The following is a 15394-nucleotide window of genomic DNA, read 5'->3' on the forward strand; positions in this document are numbered from 1 at the left end:
TTTTGACATCAGTGCACACTGTAAACTGAGTTAAACTGACCCGACTGTTTGAAACATTGGAAGTCTTGTCTTTCTTTGTTACATTTATGTGGTTGATCTAAGAGGAAGAGTGATGAGGCTTGCATGGACAACATGTATGAGGTCTTTTCAAGTCTCCAACTTTTAATGACTGAGGGCATTTCATCAGAACATGGAGCAATAAAAAGCTCGAGCTCCTTGATCAGAAGCACCATCTTGACTCTAGCAACATTGTGATTATTATTTTGGAACAGGTAAGTTCTCACTTTTTCTTCTTCAAATGTTCATTAGTTTGGGGGATTGAGTGGTGATGGGTTCCTTTTTGGAAAGAATATTGCATCCTGACACCACTTTTTTCTTCATAGGCCCTATATCATCTCAATAAAGGTCATGTTTTGTCAGTCATTGGAAAAATGTTGAAAAGACTAGAATCTGGGACCGAGAAACATTTCCAATAGTCCCCATAGATTTTGCACACAACTGTTGAAGTGGCGTCTGGATACTGCATTCTTTCCGTACTTTTTGTACTTCAAATGTTTATAAGGTTTTAGGGATTTAATGATGTTGGGCCAACTTGGGGTACCCAATAAGCTGTTTTGCGGATATCGCAATCTTTGTAATTTGGGTGGGGGGGGGGGGGCATTAATACAATATGCCCAATTTTGCAAATGTAGCTTTGTGATAAAGTGCCAAGGAACTTGAGCCACCCTGCACTAACTCTTAATTTGAGAGAAATTTGAAATTGTTCAAGATTTTTTTGCAGCTGTCAATCACAGGATATAACATGTACATGTATGCTTGCGTATCATTCGGGGCCGTATCATAAATCCGACGCCTCATAGGTCCGACGCCTCATATAAGTCTGACGCCTCATAAGTCCGAAATTTCGGACTTATGAGACGTCGGACCTATGAGGCGTCAGACTTAAGAGAGGACCCCTATCATGTAACCTCTTAAGTCTCAATGGGATTAATCTCTGCATTTGCCACAGACCTATAGTTGCTTTTTAAAACCTTACCTCTATGGACTCACAATCATCAAACAAAAGACCAATTTTTCGTTGTTAGTATTTATTTCAGTGTTGTTATTCAGAATGGATATATCATTTGAATGTAATGTCAATATTCAGTCAATATCAACACAAAAAGTTTTCATGAAATTAGTTAACATGTACATGTATACTGTTTCTAAATATTCATCTTGGCTATTTACAATTCCCTGGAATCGATAAAAATGTTGTCTTTCAAAAATACTTTCAAGCGCTGATTTTGTGAAGAAATATTTTAACAGACAGTAAGATCATCCGACTCGCCGGCGCGATTAACGAGTCATTTCACTTGAGAGCCAAGAACTATTTGTTTTGCATATACCAGTATTTGTCAATAGAGGGCGCTTTGCTGATCCATCAAAAATATAATTTGATTTTATACATAGCTGCATAGGTTTTATGCTGTTTTGGCCAAATTTGACTTGGCCGTAAAAACATGTTTTATTTGAAGTTGGGATACTTGAATGCCTTTGTCTTATATCTTAATAGGTGGTTTATATTTTTCTTGTGAGGACCAACGAAAAGTACTACTTGCACTGTATAACGAAGTTGTTGTTTTTAAGGAAGCCATTATAATATGTTTTTCAACTGAAATACTTACATGTATGTAATTGAAACTTAACATTGCAAATATGGGGTTTCAAATTCCTACAGAGATTGAACTGCTTTGGTAGGATAAATGTGCACATTCCCCCACCCCCACCCCCCAAAAAAGCGTTTTTATAGAGCATCCAAAATGGCATGATATGCCAGTTTATCGATTGGACAAGTGAGCCCCACTATATTTTTCTGCTGAGCATCTCTATGTCATTCCTTGATGTGTCAACAATTGAAGAACACAGCTTATTTGCTCTGGTCAATTCTTGAATAACTAGACTTGTTGTATCAGTCTCTCTCCTCAATCACAAGCATGATATCCTTGACCACCTGCACGTCTTCCAGTGTCTGGTCAGCATGCTGGGACAAGTCCCTTCGCGGGAACGTTGTGCAGACGGTGTAAAGTTTAGGGTGGTAGCCTTGCTTGGTCATCCAATCTAACAAAACCTGCAAATAGCAATAAGAACCGTGGAACATTTAAGAACTTTACACAAACAGATGTTTGTTGTTCAGAATTTAGAAAAAGGGCTCTATCCTCAAGTTGTGAAAATGAGAAAATTTAAGCTTGCAAGGACCAAATACTGTTGTCGTGAATTAGGGGGCAGTTATAATGCCAACCTTAATTCCCCTGGATCTAGGTATTGAAAGGCAATCACTAGTGCGCCCCACGTATGCATGTCAGGGCATGGTCGGGGATTGTCACTAAAATTTTGCTCGAGGTGTGGGGATTTTGTCACTTCGAAAGTGACAAGGGGGAAGGGGGGGGGGGGAAACAATTGGTAGGTGCATTAGGTTCACTGAAAAGTGTTGTCATATGAAAAGTCAAACTTCACTCTCAACCAAACTTGGTGACAATAATCTTTGGGTAGGGGGACTTCAGATGACTTGAGACATTTGAGGTCAAAGATAATCTAGGGGTCAAGTGAGGTCATTTTTGATATTGGTTAGGTGCACTGAAAAAGTGTGCTTACTGGCAAATACTGCCAGTATGCCAGGGGCATTGCGCAAGCTTATCTTGCAGTTTTTATTTCAATATAAAATCAGGGAATCAAAATTACGCTATAAAGCAGTACCTCAAAAATCTGCTAAGAGTTATTTTACCTCCCAATTTTTCACATAACTTTTGGGTTTTGAACCAATGTTGTCTCTTGCCCCACCCTTTCTGCACCCCTACCTAAACCTTTCCATCCTCTGTCCCTGTAGGACGTTGTCTCTCACCTGCACTTTTTCGGTGTAAAGAAATCGCCTTTTCTTGACTGTGCTTTGTAAACCTCTCATTGCAACTGTAATGCACTGTTGAGAAAAAAAGAATGAAATTCGACATGAAGTCTTACACCTTGCCGGACATGAGAGTGAGTGTTTGACGTTGCAGTTCTCATTGCGCAAAGCTATATAGCGTGCCAGCAGGTTCCACACACGCGCAAAAAACCCAGTGCAAGCCCATGGGAACGGGGGGTGCTATGGGTGCTGCAGCACCCCTAACTTTTTGGATTGGGGTGCTGGAATATGCTTCAGCACCCCCTACTCCCAGAAAAAATGTGTTCCGGCCAGTAGTGTTCTACGACGATGAAATTGTGCCGCTACGCTATACATTATGCTTGCTCTACAAATATCTCCTTCGTTTTGTTCGTTTCTAGTTTGCCGCGGCTAAGCCCGGCGCTTCGAACGTCTTAAATTTTCAGGCAGTGCAGAATCGGTATATCTCTCAAGGTATCTAAAATCATGACATGTCTACAATATTTCTGCCATGATGGAAGCTTTGACCCGAAAGCAATAACCTCGGCCATGACAATGGTGGCAAAGTTGATTTATGCTTGCCAGGTTTTTTTTCATTCGATCTTTCAATAGGGGCAAATGTTCATACCTTTCCCCTGAAGGTTTTTCTTTACATTTAGAAGTTGCATTGACGTTGCTAACATTCTGTACACAGCATTAACAAATAGTAAGGGTCACACACATCTCCAACATAATGGTAGTGGAATTGGCTTTCATTGAAATAGTCCTGCTTTACGCCAATTCCAGTGTAGTTTCGTTTTAATAAAAAAAAAACTATTTATGTTTTTCCTCATAAAAACTCAGTAGACCGATAAATCCTTGCCCAGCCCCAAACTTGCCATCTACCGATCATAAAACTAAATTTGGTCTTTCAGTCTTTTATATTTGCCATTCCCTGTAACAAACAAATAACACTGCAAATATATCGAGAGCTACATCGTTTGGTGAGTTAGAACTATGTGAATATTTATATGAACAGAAATTCATCTGCTTCCAGTGGAACCATTTGTTTTAACTTGAACCAAAAAACATCCTTTCGGGTTTTATAAGTTTCAGTATACTTCAGTATATTTCATCACAGTGCATCCAGAATCCAACATTTTCTGGGGCCTTAAAGCGGTCCCCTGGCCCTGTGGCCCCACGCCGTAAGTGCTCGGAAAATAAACAATAATATTTACGTGCGATGTCATGCAAAATGATACAATTCTTTTTCCAGATTTAAATGGAACCAAAAATGGAGATAAAAATACAGGGTTCTCCACTTTTCAGTACAGTTTACGTTTTACGAGCAACACTATATTCTAAACAAAATAATGAAATAAATTGTCTTTATAATCTCAAAAAACTTTTACTAAAAAGTCAAATGAAAGTGGCCATGAATCACTTTAGATTGCACCACAGAGCATCTATATTCCAAATTAAGCCACGACGTAATGGCTTTGCGCTCCGCTTTCGCATTAATTTTGTCCGTCCTTTATTCCAGCACCCCCTGGCAAAAGTTTGTTCCAGCGGCAGTGATGCAGTGCGATATCACCCTCAGTGTGTGCCATGCATTTTTACAGACCAGACACTTCCATTCTAAACCAATAAAACTACAGCATCCAAGCACACAATATAACAAAACACTTTCTTGGATGCATGAGAAACAATATCTGACTTTACAAGAACACTTCAATTTAAATTGTTAACATGTGCAAAACAGTCGGATTTCCCATCTATCTCTAAAAAAGGAAACTTACCACTCCTTTGCCTCATCACGACAGCGTTACTCTACAGTTAAATGCCCAATGACGAGCAATGTGTGATATTTTATAATTTCCAAATGTTTTCTTTCAAATACTCACCTCTTTGTCTGCAACATCTGGTTCATCTGGAAGCACTACTACCTGGCAATTTTAACAAAACACAATAGACTTGTTATTTAAGTGTTGAAAATGTGTATGTTGTTTGCTTTTTTTTTAAACTAAAAAAAAACCCCTCCAAAAACAAGAATGACATTTTGGACTCGACAGAGCTAGCAAAGAAGGGATTGTCAAACAGTACGGAAACTACGTTGGGAAAAATCCAAACAATTTTTTTTGGAAAAAGAATTAGGTGATACCTCACATTTGTTTCAAGGGGCTGAAGAAATTACAGTTCAAAATAAATCTCCAGAGTTTCAGAAATTATGCACGATGTTCAAAAAAGGAAATCTTTCTCATCACTTGAAAGTGCACAGGCTCCTAATTAAAGGGAATATACATCATTTGCTTTTGCTGTAATTTTCAGAAATGGTTGGAATTGGGGGGTTGGAAATATAAAGCAAATATAGTTACACTGACTTTTTGGAGGTTTTGGGTTCGAAAATGCTATAAAAACCAAGAAAAACGATCATTTTCCTGTAGTCTGGTTCCCTGACTCCATATAAGAAGAAACAGAGCAGTTTACATACATTGGGGAATTGTAAGGTTAGGGAACCAGTCTAGCTGGCTCGTACCCGTTCATAGGTTTGTAATCGATTGTAAACAAGTGCGATGGTCAATTGGGGCCAGTATTTGAAAAAAAAGCCAGTTGTTTCCAACGCTGATCGGCCGATCAGCGTTGGAAATTGATACAAAAATAACACTTTTCTTGAAAATGACAGTATACCAGGTGCCATAATTTTACAGGATGCTTTAGACTGTCATTCACCAACATCCTATTAAGGTATTTCGCAAAAACTTGGTAGTTTTATTTTTCGATGTTTGCAAATGTTGTATATTCCCTTTAAGATCATAAGATAACTGTACTAGGTCTCACCCTTTTTTCTTGTTTAGGCTGTTCGGGCACAACTGGAGGAGGTCTGGTTGCGGACTCAGGAAGCTTCCTATTGGCAGCGGCATCTTTGCTTGACCCTTGTACTCGTCTTCTAGGCAACAGCTTGGACTCGGAACTGGTATCTTCTTTATTGTCTTCGTTATCCTGTAAAAATAGTTAGCCTTTTTCAGTCGTACAAGTTTGAAATTATATCAATGAAACCATGGTATGGTATTGTACAAATCAGTTGAGAAATGGATTTCAAGTTTCAAAAAGGTTATCATTATTAATTTAATCAACTGGTTACCAATTGATTAAATTAATAATGTTACCCTTTCTGAAATTTGGGAAAACAAATGTCAAATGCACGAATGAGCATTATTTTCTTTGAAAATGCTTCAACACCTGGCAGTGGCAGTGTACATGTATTTAATTTCAGGTAGTGTCAAATTTGGATGAATTTGACTTGTGACAATATTGCTTAAAATATCTTGAACTCTTGCTCGTAAGAACAATATGGCTAAAGTTCTAACAACTTTGCTTTGGGCATTTCCTGTGTTATGTACCTGTAATGTTGGTGACACACTTTTTAAAAGCAGTCAGTGAATTAACCTGGAAAAGGGTATTTTTCAAATCTTACACATTCATCATCTAGTACTGGTCAAGGAGATTACAGACTAGGAGTTTTGGATCATTTCTCTGAATCATTAATTACATATTTTATGGTTAATTGGCTCTGTCATGGAAATTACACTTCCTCTCATCTAATCCTGGAATTGTCCCTTTTGTTTTAATTATCAATTGGATGTGGTGTCAATTTGGACAAATAAGGAAATGTCATCTTGTGGATGGCCCCTTTATATTTGCTTTGTTAACTCAAAACCTATAATATTCACTAACATGTTTGCATTCACACTTTAATTTAAATGAAGTTGACATCATCTTTTGTAAACACTGGCTTGCCAATATCGCTATGGCAACTGAGCATCATCATCTGTTCCTCCCTGGTAATTGTGTGCTTTGAAGAAATCAATGCCACTGTTTGGCTGTGGCGTCTATACGTTGTTGGCTGCTAAACCGTTCAATATTTGTACCAGTATACAGATAACATACGTCCTCAACATGTATTTAGACATACAACATCATCAGATTCTGTGTTCATTCTTCACGCAAATTTAGTGCGAAGCCAATTTGTTAGGGTAATGGTGCATGTCACAATGAAGTACTGAAGACGGGCAGAGCATACTGTCCAATAATGTTGAGTTTCCCCCGGTTCTTTCCAGAACCCCACGAACTCACAAAAGAGATTTGCCAATGTTTCTCATTGCTATCTCCACCATGCAAACCTTTAAATTTGATCTGAAAGTTAACTTGTTGACGTCACGAAAGTCGCTTCACTTTGCTTTCGTGTGAGGTATATGTCCTTGAGGATGCAGCCATGAAAACATGAATTTAGGACAATGGGAGAAAAAAAAACACCCACAAACAATGAATGAAACACATACACCTATAAATTTAACCTGCTAGGCCAAAAAAAACCCAACCATGTTTAACATCCCCGCCCGCTTCCTTTTTGGAGGCCACCTCCACCAAAAAAAAAATGTTAAATTTTCAACAGTGACATCATTTTGGTCTCTTATCTGCTGCACCCAGCCCATATAAAGCTGATATGTCATTTCTGGAGTCCAATGGCGGCCATTTAAAAAAGTGGCGGCCATCTTGAAAAATAGCCCGGCCAGGTGGCCATTTTGGAGGGGGAAAAAAGGGCCTCCCGCTTTCTTTTTTTCAAAAAGGCACGATGCTAAACATGTTTTTTTTTTTTTTTTGGCCTTACTAACACAAATCAGAACATACAAAAATACAATAATTAATATATTAACACTCTGGACAGAAAATCAATGCAAAATTTGTGGATTTCCTTTTTTAGCTTCATGTTTGTTCAAGGTTTTGTTTTCAGCAATTTTTGATTATTTTTTAACTTGTTGGCTGATGCAATGTTGTTCAACACCAGCTGTGGCTATGTCCCTGATAAATAATTGATTGCTTTTATGCAAACTCGTTTTGGCGAGTGAATTTTCCGCTCCAGCAGATTAACATACGGTGACCAAAATCCCCTTTTTCAATTGAAATTCGGCTTTGGAAGCGAGCGTATGCATAAACTATTAAATAAATGCATTCCTCACAAGTTGGCAATTGCAAGCAAGCACAACCCCTTTTATGTGTACTGAAGAGAATCTCTTCAGTACGTGGGCAATTCCAGTATTGTGAAAGAAGTGTAATGTCCATGACAGAGCCAGTTAACCATGATATCTAATGCATGATTCAGAGAAATGATCCAAAACTCCTAGTCTGTAATGTCATTAACCATTATTAGATGATGGATGTATGAGATTTTGAAAAATCAGGTTTATTTACTGCGCCCTTAAAAGAAGCTCTGTCACTGATGACATCACATAATGCTGAAACTGCCCATGTATTAAAATATAAGAAAATAACTTAATTCTGTCATAACTTTGTCAATTCCACCAATTTATTGAAACAACACTGATTTACTCTTACTCCAAGCCTCTGAGCCTTCCCTTTCCAGGCTGGGCCAGCAAATTTGTAGAACTCCTTCTCCAGTTGGGCCTTCTTTGCTTCTTGCCTGGGTCTCAGAACTTCGGCCTCATATCTTGAAGCCTGTATGATATAGGTATGTTGTATTTGAAATGCGGACATAAGAAGTGCGGACAAGCAGAATAGCTAGATATTTGACAAGTTACTACATGTACCGGTAGTTCGGGCTGTTCAAACTTTAGATCAAAATGATTTTCAATTGTAATAAAGGTTAACAGTAAACCAGAAAGTGTTGACATCATGAACTTTATTTTATCTTAACTTTCAGTGTGAAATATATGCACTGATATGTCTTTTAGAAGACATGCACTTTGAAGAACCGAAATGTCTGTGAACAATTTCGTAAACGGTTTCTTTCAATTTGTTAAGGCTGTACATATACTAGTAACTGTTTTTCAATGAGTAACTATTCTGTCAGATATGTTAACAATACAAATAAGAAAACTTTTGAAATCTGTACTTCAAAATCTTCGGCCCCCTACCCCCCCCCCCAATCCCTGATTTGTTAGAGGATTGCAGTAGAGTTTGGTCTGTATATTTACCTTTTCTTTGTACTCATTCTGGATTCTCTCTCGTACTGCCCTCTGTTGTTGAGCCAACTCCTCTGCTGATAATCCTAGAGTCAACAGGGTTCAGAACAAATATTTGAACAATCTTCAAAAAAGAAATGTGCGAGTCCTCATCCATTATGGGACGGGGGGGGGGGGGGGGGGCACGTTTCATTTGATGTATGCGTAATAAATATAGAGATGTTTGTTTGCAATGGCATATTTATGTTGGCAATTGTTAATGTGAACTCTTTCAAGTTCTATCAGGAAAAAGAGAGAGACTTTTTCGGTCCAGGACTTGACGCTGGAACAGACTGATATCAAAAAACGGAAAAGGAACTTTTGGCCAGTTCAGTGGGAAACCTTAACACTGCATTTAAGGTTTAACATTCACTGAAGAGTTTACAGACCCAAACAAAAGTGTTGGCAATATAGTACATTGACGTGTAGACAAAGCAAAATGCTGTGTCATCGTGGCCACTTTTTGAATGAATGACATGATCAGAGATTTATTTATGTTAATTACTTTGTGTTCCAGGTAATCATTTGTACAGATCGGGTGATCATCAAAAGTACAAATAATTAAGACTCAACACAATTTGAAATGAATGACTACTTTCAGGCCCTAATCTTATCTCAGTATTTTACAACTGAAGGACAAATATTTGCCAAGAACAAAAAAATTTGAAAAACTTATCAGGGGTCCTTTGCAGCAGTATGTGATATTTGTCTTCAGGTACCTTTAGCCAGGTTCAATTGAAGAAAAAAAAAAGTTCTCTTCTTGCCATCTTCTTGCCAAATCTATAATCTTCAATAACACAAAATATTTTTTTCTCTAAGGTACAAAACTTGGTTACTCAGCATTTTGCCTCGGAAGTTTTGGAGCTTTTGTAGAGTTTTTTCCAAAGGTGCAACACATGGTTTCCTACAATGACATTTCCGCTCATGTGAAATAACTGTGACGATTTTGAAGACATGCAATCATTTTGACAAGAAGCACAGAACATAAGTTCAGGGACTTATGGTTATGATACCTGAATTATTACCTGAATGCTTTCTTTCTTCATGTTCTAGTCGGTGGAAAAGCTGTTTCCACAACGCTTCTAGTTTGTCACCGATGAGGTACAGTAGGAACGTGAACAACCCCAGGGCAAGCAGGCATAGGCACACGCCTCGCACAATGACAGACACATCTGGGTCAGAACAGTGGGCAAAGAATCAAACATCATTGCTATGCCGAGGATTGTGCAAATAAAAGCGTGACTGGTCCGCTCCAGACAATACCAGATTGTGGAGTAGGGGTTTAAACATGCCATTGTATGCATACCTATCACAGGTAACTGCAAGTCCCTAACAGTCCTGAATCCTCCAACTTTAGTATGATTTTTCACACATCCTATGTGGTTGGGAACCAGGGTTAACCCTCCTGCTACTTAAACAGTCACAAACAGTCAAAATTCTCTTAAACTTCCCCTGCTATACTTTTAACAAAGACTAGTCACCAGCAGTCAGATCATATGTCAAGCAAGCACTGTGACTAGTCAAGTGTCTAGTTTCTATATCTAAAGCAAGTTAGCTTGAATTCAGGGTTTTACAAGCAGGGTTCGACCTAAATTTTTGTGTTCATTAGCCAGCCGGGCTGGCTAACAGTTTCTTATACTAGCTTGCGGGCATTTTCACTAGTCCACATGTTTTTGTTTTATAGAGTGTCTCATAAACAACAATGTGCATACATGTAAAATGTGTATCCTGACTCCTGAGGCAATCTTGTCAGTGTTTACAAGAACCAGATCTCATAATTTAACCCTAAACAGTTAATAAAATTAGACACAAATTGATACAGGTTTGCTTTCTGATTGTAATGATTCATTTCTTACTGTCCTTTCATCTTTGCCGTATTCCAAAATTTTTTGACTCGGACAGCTGGGCTACTTAAGGAATAGTTTGATTAGCCCGCCACTCTTTTGACTTATTGGCTAGCAGGGTAGGCCTACCGCTAAAGTCGAACCCTGCTACAAGTCAGTTAATATTTGCATTAAAGCACTCATCATATTTTTATCACTAGAAAGGACTAACAATGAACTGCATTTTTACATTTCTGATTATGAAACCTGAAGTCCAAAAGTTTCCCACTGTGATGGGTTATTTTCAGTGAACATACAGCCCAGCAATTAAAAATAACCGACTGATATTATCAGTGATAAAGTAACAGTACTCAAACAAAGCTTTGTTCAAACACAGCAATAACAGAACTGGGTCAAACTGGGTTGGACTAGTTTCAAGTCACTTATGTCAATATCATACATTGCCAGTGCTGAACTGGGTCAGGTGATCTAATAAAACAAACCAAATCATCCACATGGCAAAATGTTGTTTACATTTGTTTACATTTTAAGAAACAAGGGGTAGGCCTACTGTGAGTTTTCACATAAAATTTGTCTAATAATAGCTGAACACTAATAAACGGTGGATTTGAAAAAAAAAAAAACTGAGCCGAGAATGTATTAACGTACAATTAAGACCACTTTATTTAATACGTTAATAGTATTAATTATCAATATTTTATTTCACTCCAGAAGCAACACTAAAATTAAGATTACTAAAAAAAAATTAAAATCAAGTACAAAATGTAAAGGTGCAAAGGAATTTTTCAAATCACCAAAACTTAACAGGTAAAACTAAAAAGGTAATCTTGGATTCTCCTAGCCCATATGGCCAATTTACTGGACTACCTCCATAAATACGGAGGTAGTCCAGTAAATTGGCCACATTTATGGGGCTAGGATTCTCCAGACTGAGTTGAATTTGAACTGCTCAGTCAACTTCACTTTTTAGACACCGATTTAAATTTATAACTGAAGTTTAGGCTACACTGGCTGAACAGTTAGTAGTATGAACTATGCTAACCAGCTTTTTTAAACAATCCATGGTCATTACAGATCTACCCCCATGGATCAACTATTGCCAAGTCATGCCCAATTTGTTTGAAGCAAATGGCAGGTATAGACGTGATAGAGTCCTTATTGTCTTCATTACTTGGAGTAAAAGCACAAATTGTTAATGGTGAATTCAGGATACTTCTACTGTTTAGTTTAACATTCTGTAATTCAACTGGTAAAACTAGTCCGAGTAACTAGGACTCGACGAATCGCCTTTTTTAACATTTGGAGATGGTCATATCGCCTGACCATGTTCAAATGTTAAAAAAAGGCGATTCGTAGAGTCCTAGTTACTCGGACTAGTATTATTATTAAAGGGCAATACAAATTCATGAAATTACAATGTTTTTACTTCTTGAGTTGAATGTATGTAGTATTTGCTGTCAGTATTAGTTGCGTAAGACTAATATAAAATTGAAGTAAGACTGAGTGAGGGTATGACTGTGCCGGATCGAGGCTTGCATTGGTGCAAGTGTAGCCTCGCTTTCAACTCAAACCTGAAAGTGTAAGTTTACACCATTGATCTCCATATACACAGACTGGATAGGACATCGCGCCGTGTTTGTGCACGAATGCGCGGCCGAACAATGGCGGCGCGTGTACTGTCAGACGGGTAAACGCGCATTGTGCTTTCACTTTGTTTACTTTGGAAAATGGATTATTGAGTGAAATTTTTCTTACAGGAGGGATTTCAAGCGCTCCTCCAAAACAAATCTTTAAAAAAAATAGCTGAACGATGAAGAGTTACCCTCAATCCCTCCAAACAGCTTTTCCACACTTTCTTGATATACACTTTCTTATGCATTTTCGAAATTCAAGAACCCCTCCATTTTCTTTTTCCCTTATTTGTTTTAATCCTTCTATACTCCTCCTCCCAAAAATGATTGTAAGTAAATTTCCATTTCATTTTTGGCACATTGGTCATTAGAGCAGACTGAATTATCCATCAATGAAATGAATAATTGTATTAATAATATGCTGAAATTACATTATTTTTTTGAACTGAACACTCACACGAGAAATTGTATAGAGATTCATTCAAAATGATTGATATATTTATTAAAAAACCCGAACATAAACCAATTAGAATCTAAAAGGTAAAAAAACCTTAATTTTACAAAGTAATCAGTAAGAACTTCTTCCCGTCCCTAGATTGATCAGGGAATGACATCGTTCACCTCTTCTGATGTTGTGTGAAAGGAGATGAATCACAAACCAAAATTCTAATTTTGTCAAAGAATAATTCAAGCTTCGCACGGTCTTGTTTAATGTTTATAATTAAATGTTTAGCTATACTTCTGAAAATAAATATAATTACTTGGGAATCGTTTTGTGAGCGAATATGACGGTGTATTAATGGCTCTAGCTAGTAATCCTATATAACGGCGTACACAATATAATTTCAAACCGTAAAAATACTCATGCTTTCTTCACCATACAACCTGTCAATAATGTGACAGTCATCTTGGGAGCTCATAAAAATACTTGCCACAGCTTCTTTCCAAAAACAGAATCCGCAATCAATGTTTAACAGACCCACATTAAGTCAAACTTTCAGATGCCTATCACATATCGCATGTTCCATTCAGTGGATGATACAGTCGATTCCATGTCTCCGTGAAGTTCTCCATTTTCGTCCGTCTCGGATATCGTCCTGCAGCTGGTGGTTTTTGCTACGGCTTTGCTGAAGATCTTTGTTTGATGTGAAGGTCAATCGGTCGGTTGTGCAGTAAGCATAAACCATCTCCTCGGGTTTCTCTTTATAAAGAAAGAGAATAGAAACATTTCGGTAGGGCCAAGGCAAACATAATTCAATCAGATTTTGCATATAAAAGTTATAAAACTTATTCGAATATACTATTTTAAACAAGTCAACTTTTGTTCATTGCCATTGCCTGGTCAGTCATGCACGTTTAGGCCTCGTATGTCTTTTTAAAAAAAATGATGGCAACCAGCATGGAATTCGAACAGAATATCTCGCTAGCTACCACACAGGCCTCCATCCCCTCAAACTCAGAGCGACAACACTAACGATATTAAAATTGCTATGTTCACATTCCTCCATGCCATGTTGTATAGGCCTCGTTAAAAAACAACTTACTTGCGAATAATTGTCCTATTCTTCAACGCTCCTTACTTCCCGACTCCAGCAATCTAATGCTGCGCACACCTTGATTATACTCTTCATCGATTTTGATCAATTTAGATCTCTGTTTCTTTTATTCTTTCAAAAATGACAAAGAAACCGAAGAAAACCCAACTTCATTTTTTAATCCTCCGTTCGAAAGTGTACACAACTCGAATGCGAAATTGTGTTCTTTACCCTTTTCAAAAAACGCGCGCGCGGACGCACGTTCGTACGCGATGTCCTATCCAGTCTGTGTATATGGAGATCAATGATTGTGCGCATTGATCTCCATAAACATGTCAACCTTTGTTTATTGCCAGTCATGCACGTTTAGGCCGGCTATGTCTTTAAAAAAAACATGGATGCCGACCAGCATGACAGGCCTAGATCGCATGGAATTTGAACAGAATATCTCGCTAGCTACCACACCGGCCTCCTTCCCCTCAAACTCAGAGCGACAACATTAACGATATTATAAATTTGCTTTGTCATTCCCATGTTCATATTCCTCCATGCCATGTTGTATAGGCCTCGTTAAAAAACAACTTACTTGCAAAGTTGCAAATAATTAATTGTCCTATTCTTCAACGCTCCTTACTTCCCGACTCCAGCAATCTAATGCTGCGCACACCTTGACTATACTCCTCGTCGATTTTGATCAATTTAGATCTCTGTTTCTTGTATTCTTTCAAAAATGACAAAGAAACCGAAGAAAACCCAACTTCATTTTTTAATCCTCCGTTCGAAAGTGTACAAAACTCGAATGCGAAATTGTGTTCTTTACCCTTTTCAAAAAACGCGCGCGCGGACGCACGTTCGTACGCGATGTCCTATCCAGTCTGTGTATATGGAGATCAATGGTTTACACACACCACCTGAGTGACCACCTGATATTAATACCGTGCATGTGACCGCAGTGCTAGTGGTTGATGCTTACCAAGTTGAAAGAAAATTAGTGCAGCCATCACTAAAGACACTGCACAAAGTAATGCCCAGCCAGTGCTGGTTTGATGTTGACCTCGACCCATGATGCCAGCCCAAAATCACGAGATGGATGAACCTGACAAATCAAAGGGACCGGGAAAACATGCAAACTGTATGTCCACGTCACACTTATTGTCATTTATTATAACAATTTACATTAACATGTAACATGACATGATCATGCATGAGCCTTGTGTAGTATGCCGCCGATGCATGCACGTGATGTTATTATTTTTTTTGGTCAAACCAAATTGAAGCAGGGGAACATTTCTACTGTACGAATGTAATTAAATGTCAATGTGCGCTAAAGTCATTTTAGAAGATAATTAACCCTAGAGTAAACCAGAAACTATCATTTTTTTTTATTGTAACGGATCAAAATGTAGTTATTTTATATCTGTACTTTTTATTTAATGCACTGATAAACAAATTGACTATTGTAGCGCAATTTTTGGTCTTACCTTCG

At 38.0% G+C, this 15394-nt stretch overlaps 1 protein-coding gene across 1 annotated transcript; it reads right to left on the reverse strand.

Annotated features, from left to right (window-relative positions):
* Positions 1–1674: 1674 nt before the first annotated feature.
* LOC119732238 (UBX domain-containing protein 8-like) lies at positions 1675–15080 on the reverse strand. Its single transcript, XM_038205676.1, has 8 exons — positions 14882–15080; positions 9924–10070; positions 8872–8945; positions 8273–8392; positions 5717–5878; positions 4783–4824; positions 2882–2956; positions 1675–2110 (listed from the first exon to the last, which is right to left on the reverse strand). Exons 1-8 carry the CDS (start codon positions 14970–14972, stop codon positions 1952–1954), a joined length of 870 nt encoding a protein of 289 aa, XP_038061604.1. The 5' UTR covers positions 14973–15080; the 3' UTR covers positions 1675–1951.
* Between the last annotated feature and the right edge of the window lie 314 nt (positions 15081–15394).

Source organism: Patiria miniata, unplaced genomic scaffold, assembly GCF_015706575.1.
Source record: "Patiria miniata isolate m_02_andy unplaced genomic scaffold, ASM1570657v1 HiC_scaffold_24, whole genome shotgun sequence".
NCBI lineage: Eukaryota > Metazoa > Echinodermata > Asteroidea > Valvatida > Asterinidae > Patiria > Patiria miniata.